The 21,277-nt window shown below is 39.7% G+C and overlaps 1 protein-coding gene across 3 annotated transcripts in view; it reads left to right on the top strand.

Moving 5' to 3' along the window:
• The window catches only part of DLC1 (DLC1 Rho GTPase activating protein), a 393,767-nt gene that overhangs the window by 200,823 nt on the left and 171,667 nt on the right, over window positions 1–21,277 (top strand). The window contains exon 1 of one of the 3 annotated variants that reach the window (XM_075196174.1): window positions 19,075–19,303. The exons of the other annotated variants lie outside the window; for them this stretch is intronic. Coding sequence (XP_075052275.1) covers window positions 19,174–19,303 — 130 coding nt within the window. The 5' untranslated portion in view covers window positions 19,075–19,173. Of the gene's footprint in view, window positions 1–19,074; window positions 19,304–21,277 lie in introns of those variants that run through there. 3 annotated transcript variants of the gene reach the window in all.

Raw genomic sequence — 21,277 nt, 5'->3', positions numbered from 1 at the left:
GATGATGCTTGGCTGTATTCTGGAATGTTGGGACCCGGTTTGGAAAAGGTACAGATATTATTTACCTCCTAGAAAGCTGAGTAACAAGGGAACACTCAATCCTGCTTCCCCCAACCAGTCCTGCCATCAATCCCTAATTACCATAATAGCTCCACATTTAATATTAGAACTTATTTTCCTCCAAAGCACCACCACTCTCCCCTGTATTTCCATCCACTCTACTTCATTCTAATTCTTCAGTCCCTCACTATCCCTCTTCATCATCTGTTATTGGTCACCCCCTAACATTATCACCCATAATTATCCCCCACCCTTATTATTCATCACACTTCCCCATCTCTCTTCATTCCTCACGACTATTATTCATCTTTCTGGATTCCTGCATTGAGGCATGCTGTTCATTTCTCTCCATGCCGCAGAGGATGAGCTAGATCCTTGTACCAGTTAATTTGATGCTGGCATCTTCGAGTTACCTTTAGGCTGGGGTTGCACTGTACAGTGATGCTCCAAACAATGACTGGATGCCACTACATTACATGATCTGATGTGGGGACTCCAGCTTCCATTTCATGGGTGCAGGGTGGGTCTAAAAGTGAAGGAGCAGACTCGTGGGCCCCTGTACACTGCCCACCCTGCACTAATGGTCCCAAATTACAAACTGCAAATATTGGACCGTGGGCAATTATAGTGTGCTACATTCAAATATATTACAACCAAATGATTCAGGAAGGAAATATTAATAACTATGACTATTCTGCAAGATGACAAAGCTATCATGTACTAACATCAGTTACCTCTACATTGCTTCTCATAGCAACATTTTAGGGGCAAACTATAAGACTGTACACTGTAGATGGATTCTAAACTCTGAGTGGACTGTAACATATAGGTAGACCTTAAAGTATGGAGTAATAATTTCTGTGAGGGATTGAAAGCTATGGGGAATCACGGGGAGATTGCAACTTGCCAATGTAATGTAATTCCCACTAAATTAAAAAGGAAGCCCCTTTGGTTCGTGTCATATGTTAGTCGAAACATAATTGAGGTCACTTACAAAGCATAACACACCCAGCGCACCAGTTCAGTATCGGCTTTGGTCTTGATATGCTCCTCAATTTGCGCAAATACAATAACTTCCACCAAGTTATATGGGTTTGTGGAACAAGATGGCGAAGTTTGCAGAGGCAGAAAGGAGCCATTGAGCAGAGGAAAGACGTTTCTTATCAGTACTAAGTAGGGCATTAGGTACATCAGAGGCGTTCAGCGGCGTTCAATGCCGTGTGGAAAGACACACAGGGCTGCTTCTACTCCACTTGAATTTTGCAGAGCAGGCAGTCCTCAGGTGTGGTCCTATACTTTTATTGGAGTCCATTTTTGCTTCAATATTTTGCATTTGTAGTCGCATTCTGAGCAGTGCAATAAAAAACGTCATGCAGAAAATTGCCAGAAGTAAGAGATAGTCTCCATTCCTCATCTCTGTCATGAACACAATAAATGAGGTTACACCGAGCAGTAAAACAAAAAAGTGTATTTGATTTGAGAGGGGCAGCCGTGCAAAACCAAAGTATTTTATGGTGTGCATCTTATAGCCCACAGGTTTCATAGCTTCCACTGCTGTGTATGTTCAGATCTGGCCATTGCTGTAAGCTTTCTATAGATAGCAATTGCAGTGACATCTGCAGACTAAAGAATATTGCAGTGCACAATCATACTAAACAGGAAAATAATTTTAATAACAAAATAAGTGCAACATCACACTCTAGAAGAACTAAAATATTTGGCTGATAGAAGCCCTATAAGACAAAGATAGAAAAAAATGTATTCCCAGATGCTGGAGAAATATTCAAATCCTTTAAAGGATAGTATTTAAACCTATCAAGAGTTAAATTGTATAAACTGTATAGAATCAATTTCCAATGGATGCTGGGAACTTTGTGATTATTATGTGTTGCGCTCATTTAAATAATTCAATATAGTTTTGCTCTCCTAAAGGAATTCAAAAATGTGTAGACTGTAGTAGGGCTAATTGTCTTAAGTATTTGTCTATATGCTTTCAAAGTCCCACTCTGTGAGTAGTACATTCTCTTTCACTGAATACTTGAAGGAGGAAACAAAAGCTTGCTTTGAAGTTTGACCGGTTGTTCATGCCTATTACATTCCTTTAGTCCTAAGACAAACCTTATTGACAGACAGCAGTTACCTGGGAAAGAACATGAGATGAACTGAACAGTTCTATGTAATATGCGCCTCATTTCCCGCATTTGCACATTTCCCAAGCGGTATTTGTCCTTCAGTGTTCATGCGTATATCATGGGTAATATCAGAGCTCAAAATATTAACAATATAGGGTCACATTCCATCAACGATTTTAAAAAAAAATAATTATTTGCACAATGACAGGTGCGTGAGATCACACAACAGCACTTGCACTGGGATTTTGTACTTTCCAAAATAAGATCAATCAATTTACTTCCTGTGCCAAGAATAAATAGATGGTATTCTAGTCCACATTTACAGAACCATTTCTTAAGCTGTCAGTGGAAGTTGTTTTAGGTATGTTTTGTACTCAAGTAACCCAGTAACTCGATTAGCTATTGTATTATTTAATGATTGCCTTTTGCAATTTTAGGCAGATGTGAATATACACTTTGTATATTTGCATTAGAGCTGCTGCTGTAATTCATTAGCAAAAAGGGTGTCACATTCGAGGTCATTGCTTTTACCATTGGTCTGTGTGTTTTGTGATATAATAAAGTACATTACAATTTGTAATAATGAGCATACTGTTTAAGAGCTTCATTCATATTATTTATAAATAAACGTTGATGATCTGTCATCTTGGTTCATTTATGATGATTCCCGAATCAGCTTCCAAACTTTACACTTGTTTTTTCTTGTTCCCCACCTATTATCACACATTATTTCATCATGTGTTGCAGAACGGTAGAGGTGAGCAAATTTGCAATGAAATTTCATGCACACCAATTGTTGTGCCTAATCAGAGTGTTTTGCAGAGGTGCTAAGTTACAATGATAAATCTTTGAGTTTTGCATTTGCTTGACATTTTTGTGGAATGCCATTCTGCATTATGTTTGTAAATGAGACATTCTGAATTTCATGGAGCTGGGACAACAATGATGTCAATTCGTTTAGCTCTGTGGTGTAATTGGATAGTATTAAAAATTGCAGCATTTTCAACTTTCAATTATAGTTTTTCTTAGAAATTACTTCTTCACAAATTTAAGATAACATTATTATGCTTAAAAAATATTTTATGATATTACTCTATAATAGACAACTGCTATTTTCAATTATGTTTTAGTTTTGGATGGAGATGAAGCAATTAAAATAAATAACAAAAGCATACATACTTTACAGGCAGAGTTGGCGCTACCATTAGGCAAGCAAAAGTCATTACCTAGGAAGCCAATGGTTAGAGGGTGCCTAAAACTCTAAATGATTGTCTTAATGTCATTCATCCAGTATTTCTAATTCCTTCATGGTGCCCCCACTTAGAAAGCCAGCCGCTGTCATGGAGGAGAACAGATGGCAGCTTCTGACCTGTGAGGCTTCCAGCTGCTGCTCCTTCATATCAGTGATAGGCTGTGTGTATGGCACTGGGCTATGATGTCACAGCTAAGCACCACAGTCCCACTGAGAAGAAGAGGATGCCTCCCCCATGTGCCGACAGGTGTACCTGTCGACAGGTGTAGTGGTGTCACCAGTAATGAAATGAATGGGTTCCAGGCCATCTCAGTAGGATGAAGTAATTGAGTTACTTTTTTTCCAGGCAGTTTTTTACATCTTCCACCTACTCTCCAGCATATCACTTACAGTAGTTACATGTGCCGGTGGAATCCTTTTCTTATAAGTGCTAATTCTCTTGCATTGTGTGATTGTCACCCTTCCTTCTCTGCCTCTACAAAGCTGAAGTGATGCAGCGTACTCAAAAGATAGACTTCACCTCATTCTACTCTCCGATACACTTGGGGTACTGTCAGATAACGTTTTGAACCTCCCAGGTGCCTCTCAGAACGAGCACCCATTCTCTCACTACTAATCTCACATGCTAGACAGGTGAGCAGCATCCTGTACTGACTGTTGTACACTTGGGGTTAGATTTATCAAACTTATTACAAAGGAAAGGAGGATGTTTTGACCATAACAATCAGATTCTTGCTATCACTTTCTATAATGTACTAGATAAATGATGGCTAGAATCTGATTGGATTCCATGGGCAACACCTCCACCTTTCCTGTTTAGAAGTTTGATAAATCTGCCCCCTGGCCTTAATATTTCTGCAGCATTGAAGGTTTTCTGCTATGTTGTGGAGCTTCCCTCTCAGAACTCTGACACACACAAGTTTTTGCAGCATTTACTTGAGCAGCAATCATTTGATATTTGGATTCACTTGTTTCCTCTGAAATTTACGACTTATGTGCCTATTTTTCAATAGGCCCATTCTCCAGCGTAAAGACTGTTTTTTTTATTGCAAATATAAACAGGATCCCTTATTACCACAATTACACAATTTACCAAAAAAAGCCGTGGCGGTACTAGCCAGTGCAGTAAGGGTTATCTGCTTACTTGGGCTATAATCTGCAGATATGCGCATGCATGAGCCGGCTATCTGATTGGGCTTTTAATTCCACTAATAAAATAAATAAACAAAAGATAAAAAAATAGATAAAAATTTATTAAAAATATAAAAAAAATTAAACACATTTACTTATTAAAAAAATGTTGTATTGGAGGAATAAAGTGAGAAAAATCCCTATTACCAATGAAAATATGTTTTCTTCAGCAGTAAGGATTCTAGTCCTTTCATAAATCATCCCATTAGACGCTAAGGGGTATATTTACTAAACTGCGGGTTTGAAAAAGTGGAGATGTTGCCTATAGCAACTTATCAAGTTCAAGCTGTCATTTTGTAGAATGTACTAAATAAATGAGAACTAGAATATGATTGGTTGCTATAGGCAACATCTCCACTTTTTCAAACCTCAGTTTAGCAAATATACCCCCAAGTGATGTCAACTCACCACTGAAGGAACGTTCTCCAACACACTGCATACCCTGGGAGAGAACGCTCATGCTCGAGTTACTTTTTATGGACTACAAGTCCATTACACACTCTCTTAACATGCCCCTTACTCATACATTGTGAGTGGGCGAAATTCACTCACTTATGCCCAAGGGTGTAAAAATAGCCATAACTTGGCAGCACAGGGGTTCCAGGCCCAGAGGAAGAGATGTGCCATAAAAATACAAAGGTAATATGGCTTCATAACAAATTTATATGATTTCAAAAAATGTGTAGACTGCATATATAAAACTATTAGTATTCTACCCTATTGCATACTAACTGGGGGTTGAGGAGGTTTCATAGCGGTGCGAATTTTTGGCTATAAAATCTTTGAGTTTCGCTTTTACTATGTCTTTCCACAGACTGGCAGTCTACACTGTATCTGTTCATTTTGCAGAGCCGGGGCAAGGGCAGTGTCATTTATATCTACACTGTGGTGTGGCTGGAGCAGGACAAGGCATTCTGGGTAGAACAAAAAATTATAGGGGGATTCCACATGGTACAGGATAGTTTATAGTTCAATCATCTCTACTGTAAGAGTAATAATCTTTCCTTGTTTTCTGAAGTAGTTGTTGTATCTGAGTTATCCTCGGGAGGCCATATCATCCAACCCACTGAAAAGGGGGTAGTTGATATAGGGCCTGGAGGTGCACTTGCAAATTTAAAATTATTTCAGTGAACTTGAATATCAGATGGTGTAAAAATGATAGCAAATAAATCCCCTATGTAATATCCCCCTCAGCAATACCCATTCAGAAACAATCCAAGAAACCTGCTAAATTAGACGCCACATGGTTTCATATTTGCATATCCTGTATTGGAAGTTTAGTAGTTTCATCAGTCTTTTAGTGGTTTAATGTAAAAACCACCACATATTTAAGCTGCTTTATTTTACAATTCAGTAAAAGTAGTTAAGCGCACATGGAAAAATCCATAACATTCCTGTTAGGTTACCTCAGATGGCTGTGAAAGTGAATTGCTGGATTGTCAGCAATGATGTCTGTGTTAAGAAGGAGTTTTCTGTTTTGTAATTATTGTAAATTAGGCAAAGGCAACATTTGGTTTTTTAGCTGCGGTTGAACCTTAGCTTCCAGCATGATATGTATAAGTATATGTATGTACAGTATATAGTTATTTATATATATAGAGAGAAATATTGATACAATTAATATTTCAGGTTTTCAGTGTTTATTATTTATCAGTGAAAAGGAGTTTGCATGCAAAAGAAATCTTTGTTTTAATTTTTTAAATTTTTTTTTTAAAGCCATATAATTTGGCTTTTCTCTTGTTTTCCCTATAAACGGGGGAGATGTAAAGGTGTTAAGGGATAATGATAGGGTGTCAGATGAAATGGTTTCTTGGGAGATGGTTTAGGGTGTCAGGGGATGGGATCAAATGATGATTTTACATGATGCCTCCCTTCTCCAAAGAAATACAGAGGGGTGACCTGTGTAGTAAGCTTGGTGATTGGTGCCTAACACTACAAACTAAGGTACCCCCCCCCCCCCCACACACACACACACACACACACCCACATTCTTTTGCTTTTTATTGCATCGTGAGGATCCATGTATGGTACATGACACAGAGCGACACCCTTTCCTAATGCCCTGTCAAGAGGACACTCATATGGGTATGTGCAGTAGTAGTTTGTTACCAGAGTTACCATTTGAGATTTACAGTTGACATGGACTGCAAGGTGAGGAAAGTTTAATGTATTTCAGCCATCTGTGGAAATCCACACACACGCATACACCTAGCCACAAATGCTATTTCTCTTTTCAGCTGTTATACGGCTCTGTCACTCACCGGACTGTGAGTGCTTCTTCCCGGACATTTAGGAACCGTGGCCGTCCTCCATCCTGAGGGACTGCGCATGCGCAGCCCTTTCCATACCTCCAGTGTATGTTCCTTTAACTAAATTGGCAGATCAGGCAACCTCCCTATATTAAGCACCTGTGGTCAACACCACGTTGCCTGATCTTGGAGTCTCATTCCCCATGAGTCTCTGAAGGTGTTCCTGTGTTTCCTCGTTTATTCAGCCCAGCTGATTCTTGTGGTTTCCAAACCACTTCTACCTCTGTGGTTTCCAAACCACTTCTACTACTGTGGTTCCCATACCACTTCTACCATCTACTGTTTCATCGTGACTGTGAGCTGATCCCTATCCGCTGCCTCCGTGCACTACAGTCTTCTAATCACTTCAACTCTACCATGCATCATTGGGACTGTTAGCTGACACCTATCCGCTGCCTCCGTGCACTACAGTCTTTCATTCACATCCACTCACCTGTTCATGATTGTGACTGCCAGCTGATTCCTATCCGCTGCCTCCGTGCACTACAGGCTTCAACCTGCAACTCGTCTGTGTTTCATCATCTTGACTGTTTGGCTGATTCCTATCCGCTGCCTCCGTGCACTCCAGTCTTCAACCTGCAACTCGTCTGTGTTTCATCATCGTGACTGCTAGCTGATTCCTATCCGCGGCCTCCGTGCACTACAGTCTTCAACCTGCAACCCGTCTGTGTTTCATCGCGACTGTTTGGCTGATTCCTATCCGCTGCCCCTGTGCGCTTCAGTCTTCAGCCCTTGTCAACTCTCCCGTGTTTCCTTGAGTCTGCTGCCACTATTGCTACCCGCTACTCTCCGTGACCAACTGTTCCAGTTCATCTCTGCTCCGGTGTCCATCGTTACTGCACCTGCTGGTTGCTATTGGCTACCTCCGTGTTCCCGCAGAGACCCGCTGCTGTTACATCTCAGCGCTACTCATCCATCTACTGCTGATCCGCTCTCCACGCCTTCCTGTGTTCCCTGCTGGTCTACCTACCTGTGCTCCGCACCTGCTAGACCACCGCTTCACCCATCCAGGGACTTTGGATCCTGCCGGCCTCCTGCCCTTCAGGTATCTCTGCACTCCTGTCTGACTGCCTTCTCCTGAACCACGGTATGCATACTTCCCATTGACTGTGCTGTGTATTGCATACCTTGCTGGACTGTGTTGGTTCTCCTCTGGAGTGTACTATCCGCTGAGTCTATTGCCATCATTGACTGTGTTGGTTCTCCTCTGGAGTGTACTATCTGCTGACTCTATTGCCATCATTGACTGTGTTATCTCATGCTGGATTACTTCAAGAGACTTTCTATATTGGCAGTGTTGTTCAGTCATTTATACATTTATATTGTGCATATTACTGTGGATCAAAGTCAAGGTGCCCGTGTATATATTGTGTTACAGTCTCTTCCCGTGCACCTCCTCACATATATATTCAGTGGTACAACTTGCTAGTGGCAGACCACTGACTCCTGTTTACAGTTTCACCCGTTCCAGTATCCTCTCACATAGCAGTGGTACAACTTGCTAACGCAGACCACTGACTCCCCGGATACCTCCTCTTGGATTCCATTCCTTCACTCAGACAGCGGTACAACTTGCTATCCGCAGACCGCTGACTCTCATCACCTCCTCGTTTCTGTTGGACATTCCTCCTCACTATAGCAGTGGTACAACTTGCTACCGCAGACCACTGACTACCTTCACGTGTCCTTTGTCCATACAGTTCCTCGTGTATTACTACTTCCATATTGCCAGTGCTGCTAGTCATAGACTTTCCTGAGCATCTCATCATCTGCTATTTCCTGTTCCGTGATCACCCTGCTACCAGAGTACCATATTACCACCTATACTGCTCTGGTAAGCCTATCACCTGGTGATCCCTGGGTAAAGACTCCTAGTGCCCGTGACAGGCTCTTTATGTAGAATTTCACAGTTGACCATTTTCGATCTTTCAGTACTGATGGTTCAGCCATGATACATGCAACAAAATCATATTTTGCCAGCACCCAGCATGTTGGGATAAACTTGATCATGTGCTTCTCCACAGCTTGTATCCGCTTGGATCTCCTCTCTGTTCCAGGATTTTCTCTGCACTTTATGACCTGAAAAGAAGCAGAGTGGTCCATTACAAATCTACAAAAAGCAAAAAAGGCAATATGTTTTTGCATAACAAAACTGTGTGCTACAGTCATCTGCCTTGGCTGGGCACTGGTCCCGTGTTGCTGGGTCCCTACACCATCTCCCTTCTGATGTGGAAGTCTCAACCGAATGTTTGACCAATTGTCCCCCTCTTACAGAGGATTGCTGACCTGTCACTTTGTAGCTGGACCGGTTCTAAAAAGAAACAGATATGTAAATTGCCGAGGTAAAAGTCAAAACCATACATCAGATACAAGATTTCCAACTGACCTCTGGATCAATGCCCATATTGTCCAAATTTTTGCCTTTGAATTCAGCCAGTCTACCACTCTCAAGATCCATGAAAAGTTTGTCGATATTGGCAAGTTAGAGAGTACCTTTTGGAAGGCGATAATACTGCTGGTGTACCATTGTGTCATGTCCAAAGAAGTCTGCCAACTGATTCAATTATGTGTCGTTTAGGTTGAGGACCTATGAATGAATGGCATCATGATTTTGAAGCTTTGTGGAAGATAGCGTGTGAGGATTTTTAGCCTCACACTCTCCAGTAAATAGGTGTATACAATCGGAGCCTCTGAAGTGTGAGAAGGCAGCTGGTCTGGCAAACATATAGTAATTTTGGGTAGCCACTCCACATTCTTCATGCTTCTCTGCAAGAAGTTCCATTGCACCTTACATTACTGGTGTCAGCAGGATTGGAACCTTTCTTCCTTATTTTCCCTGGATTTCAATCCGTGTGAAATGCTGATTTTCCACTCAAGCTCGGAAACTGCTAGGGCAACATCTTAGTGGAGGTCTAAAGTATCTCTTGAAGGGATGGTAGTCAACAGCATCTTGGATACTTCTCGTTCCATTCTTCGATTGAGCAAGATAAGTTTTGCAAACAATGCCCAGTTGTCAGGAGTAGGCTCGGTGGATAAATTACTTTGGTACGCTTGCTGTCTCTCATCGCTAAACAAGTGCATCTTTTTCACATCATCAGTGAAAGGTAAGAGGCATGTTCCACTTCGACTTCTTAAGAGTTTTCTAGGCAGCCGATGAGATCATCTCATTCTATCTTGCCTCATTGATCTTCCTGAAGTCGTGTGCATTTTCAACCACAGCAGTGCAGCCCTCCATCATCGCTCAGGAACTCCACAATGCTCAATATCTTTTGCAAGCCATGCCCAACCTTTATCACCAGTGAGGGTGTCTTAGGGTGTACCTGTCTCCTTCTCATAGCCAGCTACCAGCTTTGCTGTGTCTACTACATGCAGAAAGTTTAATAGGATGTTAAAGTCTTCCCAAAGGAGTAGCTTTTCTGGCATGTAACAGTAGTCTGGTAATTTCTCTAAGCTTCTAGCGCATGCATTCGTGTTTGCCAACATGTGAACCGACCCGGTTAAAGAGATGCTGCCCCATCTGCATGATGCATCAGTCATTTTTAACTGTGAGAAATTTTTTATCTGGAGTCATGTTAATCAAGAGCTTCCAAAAGCCCCACTGATGTCAGGTGGAACAAGCTGAGCAACAGCACACAGAGACTGGACTGTTTTTGACAGGTTTGGGTTTGTTGCCCCTTTGGGCTAGCTTACATCTCTTCATGTGGCTCCACAGTCATAAAGATGGGGAGGAGCGAGGGGGATGTCTCTTTTTGTGGGTCCCTTGAAGATTTTGCTAACAAATTTCTAGTTAAACCCCATGAGAAGTATTCCCGCCCACTTCCCTCTTTGTCTTTGCTCCTAACCAGTAAGAAGCAGAGGGAGGGATGACTTAGGGGAAGGGACATAGCTCCATATGCTCAACCTGCCAAATGTTTGTAATTTAATATCTTATTTATTTTTATTTTATACTTTCTTTTAGATTTGTTTGTAGTTTTGCTGTGGATAGAGGAGAAGCTGTGTTGTGATGATGCCTGCCAGCATAGTAAAGCTATCATTGTGTTTAACTTCTGGCAGAAATGGTAAATATGATGACAGTGAAACAAATGGCACAGGTTTGCTATCCCTGGCCGTCCCCATCCGTGCTAGATAGTAATACATATATTTGTGCTTGCGGCCATTGCCCTATGCTGTCTGTACCACCTCCCTTCACTCCCTGGATGATTGGTGGGAGTGGCCAGGAGTGTGATGACATCACCAACCACTTTTTGGTTACTTTTCTTTGAGAGGGTGCTAGCATTGCTCTTGCACACAAGCCGACTGCATTCATTCGTTCATTCATTTATTCATTCATTCAACCTTCCTATCAACCATGTATTGTTTTCCTTGTTATTCTAGCTATATATAAAAAAACAATACACGTCAAATACTGCAGTATTCAGCCATTTAGTGCGGCATATAATGTATTTGAATTACTAGCATAGAAGTGTGTAATAAATTGCAATTAAGAATTTTACATATGCAGGAAGGACAATGTCCCTAGTATATTGAAAATATAACAATAGACCTATTTTTAGATGGCCTAAAGTGCACCTGGAAACAATAAAATATATATATATATATATGTTTCAGGTTTCTGTCTCTTTTTTTTTTTTTTTTATATTTTTGCTTTTTATATGCTAAGAAAACTGAACTAAGGTAACTGGAGTTCTGGGAACTGATCACATTCAGCAAAAACCTGAATGCCTTTACAGTAAATACTTTCCAGATGTGGAATTTTAGCATTAAATGCAGCATGTTTATTTCTATTATATTATGCTGAGAAAACAAAATAGTGCAAGATAACTTATCTTGTCACATTTCTGCTTATTGAATGTATTCCACACGGCAAACTCTACCATGGAGGTGTTTTGCTCTGTGTACAAAAGAACTATATTTTCAGCCACATTGTTAAAATATACAGTGAATAATTGGATATGATGCTAAGGCTCCTATTTATTAGAAAAATGGTAATAGGGATTATTTTCTATAAAAAACCTCCAATCGTCATGATTTACTAAGAAAATATCAGCTACCTGGCAACAATATCCAGGAGTGGTAAGAGTAGACTAGGAACACACTACAGAAAAATTCTCCCGATGCAATATCGTTAACGATTTTACCAATGACTGAAAGTCCCGAACAGCATGCAGATTCATGTGTACACACTACATACATTTTACACGATTTACCTTCAGATCTGTGCTCTTCATCTGTTATAACCATCGGCTGAAAAGATTGTGACTCTGCACACTGCATAGAGATCTATGGACACTGCCGGTCGTGAGTGCATACATACTGCAGAATTTGCACAACATTGTTTCATAATTTATAGAGATTTTTAGTTCGGTTATAAAATCAAATGAAACGATATGATGTGCTTTGGTACAATAAGACATGATTGTGGGAGTGTACACATTAATGCAATATCGGACCGTCATTTATTGTGTGATTGGCACAATAATTGGGTAAAAAGCCTGTAGTGTGTACCCAACTGTTTTGCCAGTTAGTGTCCAGGGATATGCACAGGGGCTGGCTGGGCTGGGGGCAGTGGGGTATCTGGCCCCCAAGGCCAGTCCCATAGTGGGCTACCTTGGGCTGGGTCACTGGGCCACCTTAATTTTTTTTCCTATAAAATAGGCTCCTGAGTCGAGTCTTGCCCTCGGGCTAAAATTTGCCAGCCCTCACCTCCCCTGGGTATGCACATGCGTGACCATGCTAGCTGATTCATGCATGTACAATATAACTGAAAGCTCTGATCTGGGCTTTCAGTTCCACTTGCTGTAAAAAAAAAACAGTTAAAAATACATTAAAAAAAAGTGTAAAAAAAACAATTTTAAAATATTTGCCATTGGAAAAAATTATTTCTTTAAAATTAAATTTTTTCCATTCATTATCTTCTGGTTCTGCTTCTTCTACCCTGAGATGGTGATAGAGCAAGGAAGATTGCGGTTGTACATGTAGCAGAGCAGTCCTTATTACAAAGGCTTCTGATGCTTTGCATATAGACAGCCAGCAAGTCTTATCGCCATTGGTTGTTATAACCTGGGTTAACCCCTTGATAGACAGAAAGAACAGTGCATACTTTTACCCCAGGTGGAACAGTGCATCAGCGGGCCCACAGTTAGAGGTCCAGCAGTGTCCTTTCACCTTACAGGCCTCCACTGAGCTCTCAGTAAAGTAGATTTGGGGGCCTCTTCTGAGCATGTGTGGTCTTGTGCATGCAAAATCCAGAAATGGTCTCCATTCTCTACAGATCCCTCTCACCGTTGGGCCACAGAGCCACCACACCCCTGACCCACCTGTTGTTATGCCCATGGCTCAGTAAAATGATAAATATTACCTCCCACGACTTTAGAAAATTGTACTAAAAGGATCTTGTACAGCATAAAAAGCTGAGAATACAGCTATCTGAGTTGCTGTGACATTAGTTGTGTTCAGGGAGTAATCTCGCACCCTGATGTTGCCTCTTATTGCCCCTTTTCGTAAGCTGGGCTGCAGTCTCGGCATGTGTGACTGCTACTGGTCCATTTAGTCACTTTACCCAGCCTTTAATGTGGCTCATATGAGGTAATTGATTTGTGGATAGCATAGGAACCCCAACCGCCCTCCCACCATAATCTGCCCTTGAAGAACCCCCAAGGTATGCCTGGTCCCAGTGCTTTGTATTCACACCCTCGTCTTGGCTCTCCTGTGTGCCTGGTCCCAGTGCTTTGTATTCACACCCTCGTCTTGGCTCTCCATCAATATGCTACAAGTACATTTTTGCAAAGCAAGACTGCTAAACTTTCAGTCACACACTGTCTGCTGTGATAGAGACGCGGTACTCTCCTAACATTGCATCCTGGTGCAAAGGGATGAAAGAAGAAAGTATTGGTGACCTATTCTATGAAGTTTGAAAAATAAATTTATTTAATGTATATTAAGTAGTAGTAGTACACAGCCTTTGATATATAGAAAGGTGGAGACTGTTATTTCAATGGTCATGGAAAAGAACAGACTCTGTCTGTGAAAGCAACTGCATAAGTCAAAATGTAAGAAAGCACGAAATTCATGGAAACCTTGAGATGTGTCAGTAGAAATGAGTTGAAGTATTTCAGAAGGATCTATTTGTACAGCTTTTTAGTTCTGATTTGTCCAGATGCGCTTTTTTAAATCATATTTCCTCAACATCAGTCCTCAAGGGCAGACTGTACAATCAACACATGCATAAGAGATTTTAACTGAGCTAATCAAAGCTAGGAGAGCAAGGTAATTACAGTACATGTTCCCTAGAGTAGCGTGGATAGTATTGTTCGCTTGTTGCATTTGAGGACTTAATTTGAGAAATATGTATAACTATAGCATGATGTCAGTTAATACATTTTACCAAGTAATGTCCTGCGGATTTGATTGTGTGCTACTAAGTGAAGTGAAATACACAACATAGAGCAAAAGCATCTCTATTTGTTAGTTAAAGGGCCTCTTCTCCATTGAACATTGGGATATTTAAAAGAGCGGATGTACTGTGCATGAGACTGGCAACCAGAGATTCTGTCCTATCACATGTCTCTTTCTAATCAGACTCCAGGTCATACAACATCGGCAACATGTCACTGTGGACTGTTCTAGAGACATATTGCGCTGATCTGAGTCTTCCCTATGAAGGCTCTTGGCAGCTTTCTTATATGGCTTGTGTGATAGACCTTTCTATACACTTCTACCATTTCCAGAAACCACGGCATACATGGATTCTCCAGCCTAAACTCTTTTTTTAATGTACTGTGTGTGGGGCAGTTATTTAACAAAATAACTGACAGCCACCAGTTGATTGCCTTTATCAGTTTTTCAGTTGTTTACTATACCTCATACTTTCCAACTCTGTGTATTTGTTGTCCGGGAGACCCAGGTGGGGGAGTGTGGTGATTTTTTGCAGGGACGTGGCCAAAATATACGATTCGAGACGAATCACGTCATTCTGGCTCCCAACAGCCAGGTTGCGGGAGAATCGCCTGCTCTCCTGGGAGTCCGGTAGATCTACCTGGAATTCGGAAGTCTCCCTGACATTCCGAGAAGTGGGCAAGTATGCTGTACTTCTATGATCTCCTTGTCATGGCTCTAAAAATGTTTGGCATTATATATACTCTGAGGTAATCTCCTTAAAGTCACGCACCAAAATGTCTGTGGGACTGATAAATAATAAAAAATAATAAACATGGCCATCCTTATCCACTACACTGAATCATACATTACAAATACTATTACTATTCAGTAATATGAATTATAATTAATTTAGTAGATGATAAAGAGACTGCACCAGAATGAAGCTGGTTGTAAAAAAAAAAAAGTGATCATTTTGACAATCATTTGCATAGTTTCACACGTCCTCTCAGTGAATCGTGCGACACAAAGAGCTGAAAGAACAGTAAACACAACACATGTGGCATTTGATAAAATATTTTGTGGTATTTTAAAACTGCATCGAGAAACTACCTCAAACTGTAGATGAAAAAAGTGATATTCCATATAAAATTTTAATGCAATCTAATACCACAGAGTATCTCTCTCTCTCTCTCTCTCTCTCTCTCTCTATATATATATATATATATATATATATATATGTATGTATGTATGTAGTGCATGTGTATATATATATATATATATATATAGAGAGAGAGAGAGAGAGAGAGAGAGAGAGAGATAGTTAGATAGATAGATATTTTGTGGAATGAGGCAAATTATGACACTGAACAGTTCTGAAAGTGTTGCTCATTTTCCAGAAACTGATACTGTCTCTTTAATAATGTCCCCTCTAGCTGTGTACAGCAGATGGCTTCAAAATGACCAGGTGCACTAGAACATCTGCATTAATGGTCTGTGTTAAAGAGATGCTTAACTCTGGAAATGGAGGAGTTTAATTACATTTGAAATAATTTAATTATAGCTAAATGTGGTTTAAACTCAGAGAGAAATAGAGCTAAATGTATTGTGCTAGATTTCTCTTTCCTCTCTTTATACAACAGCAGGTATCACGAACCTTGAGGGGTTAAGGTGAGCACAGCACAAGTCACATGACATTCTATGGATGCAGCATGTGGAACAGACAAAAAGATTGAATTAAAGCTCTCAAGAAACTCTTGAAAGGAGCAAAGCACTCACCCCAGGAAACATGATGTACAAAAGAACTATGCTGGAAAGTAAAGCCTTCCAATTAACGTGCATAAAAGAAAGTAGGGAAAAGAGTTACTTGTTCAAGCTGTTACTGTGTGGTTGTTGTTTTTTTAGCAAAGTAACTTTTTTCAGTTGCTGAGTCGAGTGATTTTACAATTAAGTCCAGGCGGAGCCCTAAGTATCCCATGTGATTAACAAAGAAATGCTACAATAGAATTGCTTGGCCTGAAATATCCTCAACATAACATTAGGGACTAGGCTTATTGTGCAGATACGTCTGTTGGGAACCTTCAGCTGTGATCGTAGAAAAGATCATTTCAATGAAATCACTAGTAAAAATCTGATGCAAATCTGAAATATGGGGCAAAATGTTCACAATTTGGCTCGTTATCTGCCATGCTGAAATTAGTTGAATCAAATAATCATTGTGCTATTCAATAATAATTCTAGCAACAGATACCATTTTGTGCAAAGAAGAAATTAATTTTTAAATACTGAAAGCGACTTTGCCATCACTACCTCATTTGGTTATGAATTCCACAGCTTAATCGCTCATACAGTAAAGACTCCTTCCTATGCTGATGGTTAAATCTTTCATTCATTTGCAACTGATGGAAGTTTCATCTCTGTATGGTCCTTGTATGGACTATATTTATTCGGCAGCCTTTAAAGTACCTTTTCCCAAAGAAAAAAAAAAACAATTTTTCTTCTCTCTCTTAATTTAACCCTTCAGTTCCCATTATCAGTGGTTGCCCACCTCTAAACCAGTTTGATTTGAAATTCAAGGCACTAGTGACAATATGTTTGCATCACATTCCTAATGCCTTTTCCCGTGGTACTTCACTCACAACTTGAATCCATCACATTTGTTAGGCACACCGCTTCATAAACCCATGGTGACACAAACTTTTGTTGCACAAATACTGGACAAATATTTTATAAAGCAGCTGTCCAGACTTAAGTTTAACAAAGGACAAGTGATTTAAAACCATTTTTACACTGAGTCATTACCCCCAAAAATAGGCCATTCAGAGTGGGTCTGTTTGATTTGCTTTTTGTTTCCATCCAGCGGTAAAGCTAATCATAAATCATATTTTAATATTGTTTTCTAAAAGTACTTAGTTGATATGTTATATCTAACATAAATAGTTTAATCAACTTATAGCCATTATTAAAATAATGTATTTAAAAAATTGACCCTTGATTTATTCTGGAAAAAGGTTGTGTTTATATGTGACTAAATATGTTCTTCCTGCTGTTTGTTCTATGTTTTACACAAAGCAGATATTGTTTTTCAGTGGTGCTTCTCTATCTTGAATCACGGTACAACTAATAAACCCTAGCATATGTAATTGGTTTCTATAAAAAACCTCCAATCGTCATGATTTAAAATAACCCCCCCCCCCCTGCAGAGGGGGGCTAAGAAGCAGTTGGGAGTACACATAGATTTGTCAGAACTACAGATGAGAGAAGATACTCCAGATATGGTAAAGGTTTTGCCCAACATCATTAATGTGAGTACCCTAAGGAACAGTTTTATTAACATCTTGAGATCTGACTAAGATCTGTGCTGGAGTGAGAAAAGAGATATATATATATTTTTGTTTTATTTGCAACTGAATTATCCTGCTGGGGTGAAGAGGACTGTAAATAAAGTGTTTATTTTAACATATAGTGAAGGTCTGGCACCCCAAAAATCCTTAAGACATCTGTTTGCAGTGCACCCTAAGTTACCTGTGTCACAACACCTTTAAAGAGACTTTGTTGAAAAACCTGCATGTGTGGGGACACTCTGGTCATCTACATCAGGAGCTAGCCAGGGCTAGAGAAGGAATTGCGCTGCCTAATCTGTGCACCGCAACACCACTAACAGTGACAAAGTGTTACATATTTCTTAGCTGAAATATACAGAAAGCTTTCATTGAAAATCATTAAGATCAAGTTATGTTTTACATTTCTTTTATTTTAATATATTTGATATTGTAGCCATCCCCACGGCTTGTTAAGCAAGTATTATTATTTGGAATTAAATTACATAGTAATTTCTGTTATTCACAGGCACTTTAGATTTGATTTTTAATATATATATATATATATATATATATATATATATATATATATATTTATAAAACTTGGTAGACATTTAAAAAATGATCCTTTTGTGAATACACACCAAAATGAATATTTATCCACTCAAAATAAAAAAAATTGTGCAGGCTAGAGTTAAACAAGATAAACTATTACATAAATACATTCTTACTAATCTTTCACATTTTCCAGGACTGCCCACTTATTGTAATGGTCCCACTCCACACTCCACTCTCCTGTTGCCACTCAACCAGTTTGAAACACAATTCAAACATACAGGTGGTAGAGAGTTTCATGGTGAAAGCACAGTGGAACCCACTTGCTTTATAAAGGCCAAGGAGAAATGTGGAGGGATGCATTTGTTTCTTACTTTACATTGACAAATTCCACCAAAAATGAATTATTTCATTGGGTGGAGTTACCATTTAAGATAACATATGGCTCCAATTACAGAATTGTGCACCTAAACTAACAAGATTAATGTCCGTTTCCTATTCTAGAATCATGGGAGTCCTCCAAGTCAGCATCCCAAAGCTTTAGAGACTTTCACTAAGTTATAGAGTGAAGAGGTACTGCAGCACGTTACCACAAAACATTATGCAGTATCTGCCAAGCAACTGAGCCATGGAAATGTAGAGTGTAATTGTAATTTTATTATTTTAACAAAAACATCCATTATACAATCAGATAGAACAAAATCTTAACAATAGCAGTGAATGATAAGCCTGTATTTTTAAGCTTGCGTATCCTCAGCCCTTTGTAAGATATTCCAGATGTACTAACAGTGCCAAACCTGGCAGCTTGTCAACATCTTGCCTGCAGTATGAGCTACCCAGAGTCTGCAGTGAGGACTGCATTGCCTGATTCCTGAAGGGCAAGCCTAAGACTGTCTATGAGGACTGCAGGAGCTGAATGTTAACACTTTGCACTGCTGCTGTGCCCAAGAGGTGTCCAGCAGGTACCTTGACATAGACTGATGCAGCATCTTAATATGGAGAAGCCATTGAGAAATCCTCTGAGGAGATCATTCAGTGATCATATTAGAGACTCCACTGCTAAGGCTCTGAATGTTATCTGGAAAAATGCAAGAGAGAAACGACTAGCAGGTGAGAGGCTTTAAAGCCAATTTAAGCACAAGCAATCTGATCTGTACATAGTAAGTAAAGTGTTTTCCATGCAGTGTATCCACATTCCCCTGGCATAGATTACACGTATGGCATACTTTCACAGTGCAGTCAGTATACAGTATAGAGGATGGGTTTTGAGTAGTGCGATGAACAGTGAGTGCATGGTTAATATATATGAGTGCTCTTATCTTTGTCATATTTTGAAGTGATTTAGCAGGCTTACTGTAGCCAGCTGAGGAGGATACTGCAGTGATTTACAACTTGCAATAACCCTGTTCTGTATTATTGCCAAGGAGTGTGTCAGTTGGCATACGTGAGCTATGTAGTGAGAAGCTGATGGCATTTCCTCTGGCAGCCCCTCTGTGCTTTCAATTCCAGGGCAGCCTTATACTAGTTTATTTAAATGAATGACCTCAGCATCTGCGGAATGAGGGACAACTGATTTGAATACAAAATCGCTTTATGATGCTCCCATCTTTACCTTTTCTTTCTTTTTTAATTTGCATAGAATCTTTTTTTTTGGAAGTCTGATGTTACCTCCTGGGAATTCTCTCTTCATTGCTAAAATATATGTAAATCTATAGAGGTCATGAATATATTAAAGGGAGAAAGCTATGATTCAGTACCACATTTATTCTAATTGTTTTAGATTTAGAATTCAAGACGTATTTAAAATGTTTGACCCCATGTCAATTTTTTCTGAGCGTCGTCCATCAATAAAACATCCACGGCCCAATCACAACACATCATATCTGTTTAAAATGAATGTCCTGTTCCAGTGATTAAAAATAATTAGCCACGCACCCTTAGAGATCATTTGCCCTTGGTTTGGAGTTATAAAACTTTTCCATAATTCCATTCCTAGGACCAACTGATGAGAAACACTTTGCTAGTGGTAGTTGCCTTTTGTATGTACAAATCATGCAGCTAAAATGTACATATTTATTCTTTTTAAAAGCAAGTTTTAAATGATATGTTATTTTTGCAGTTAGGTAATTGCTTATCAGAGGGATCGGTTTCTGTTAGAGATGTTCACTGACCTCCGTGTTCTGGTTTTGGTTTTGGATCTGGATTAACTTCGTGCTTTGGTCTTGGTTTTGGCAAAACCGCCCTTGCGTGTTTTGGTTTTGGATCCCAATTTTTTCCTAAAATCCCTATTTTTTTGCTAAAATTACATATATTTCTTTCCCCCCCCATCATTATTATTAACCTCAATAACACTAATTTCAAGTCATTTGCAGTCAGTTTTGACCACCTCACAGGTCACTCTTATTTTCATACACTTTCAAACAAAGACTGCAGTGACCTGTCTAGACGCTAAGCGACAGAGCAATGACACAAACACATGGCAGTTCATAGCACATCTAGGACACATTGGCACACAGCAGTGGCAGAAAAGAAAAGTGGTGCAAGATTGAATTGTCCTTGGATCATGAAATCAGTTATGGTTCATTTGATCACTTCAGTCATTCCTTGAATAACTGTGGTCATTCTACAGCTAATACATTGCGACGAGCACTGACCCCCCCTGGGATGTGTGCTTTTATCAGACCTAGACCAATCCAGGGTGCCAGACAATGCACTAAAAAGAGCCATTGTAATTCACAGCAAAAAGCAAGTTCATCATTGAGCTTCGAATCAGCCCCAATTCCCAAAAAATTATAATATAGTTAGGTACCTTTGACGTAAAGTGCAGATTACAAACACTTTGTGCACTACTGATGAAACAGCAGCAAAGTGGAAGGTAATACATATACACGTCTAATTAGATATCCATGCTTACATTACTGTGGCTTTACAAACGCTACAAATGTCTAGACAACTGTTGTCAGGATTTGGGTAAAAATATTTCCACACATAAGAGGTGGATTTTTTGGTCTTATGTCCAGGCATGACAATTACCTTCTTCTTATAACGTGCAAAAACTGCTTCCACCGGTGCAGGACTTACACA

Source organism: Mixophyes fleayi, chromosome 1 (genome assembly GCF_038048845.1).
Source record: "Mixophyes fleayi isolate aMixFle1 chromosome 1, aMixFle1.hap1, whole genome shotgun sequence".
In the NCBI taxonomy this organism is placed as follows: domain Eukaryota; kingdom Metazoa; phylum Chordata; class Amphibia; order Anura; family Limnodynastidae; genus Mixophyes; species Mixophyes fleayi.
This window is presented reverse-complemented; position numbering and strand designations above follow the sequence as displayed.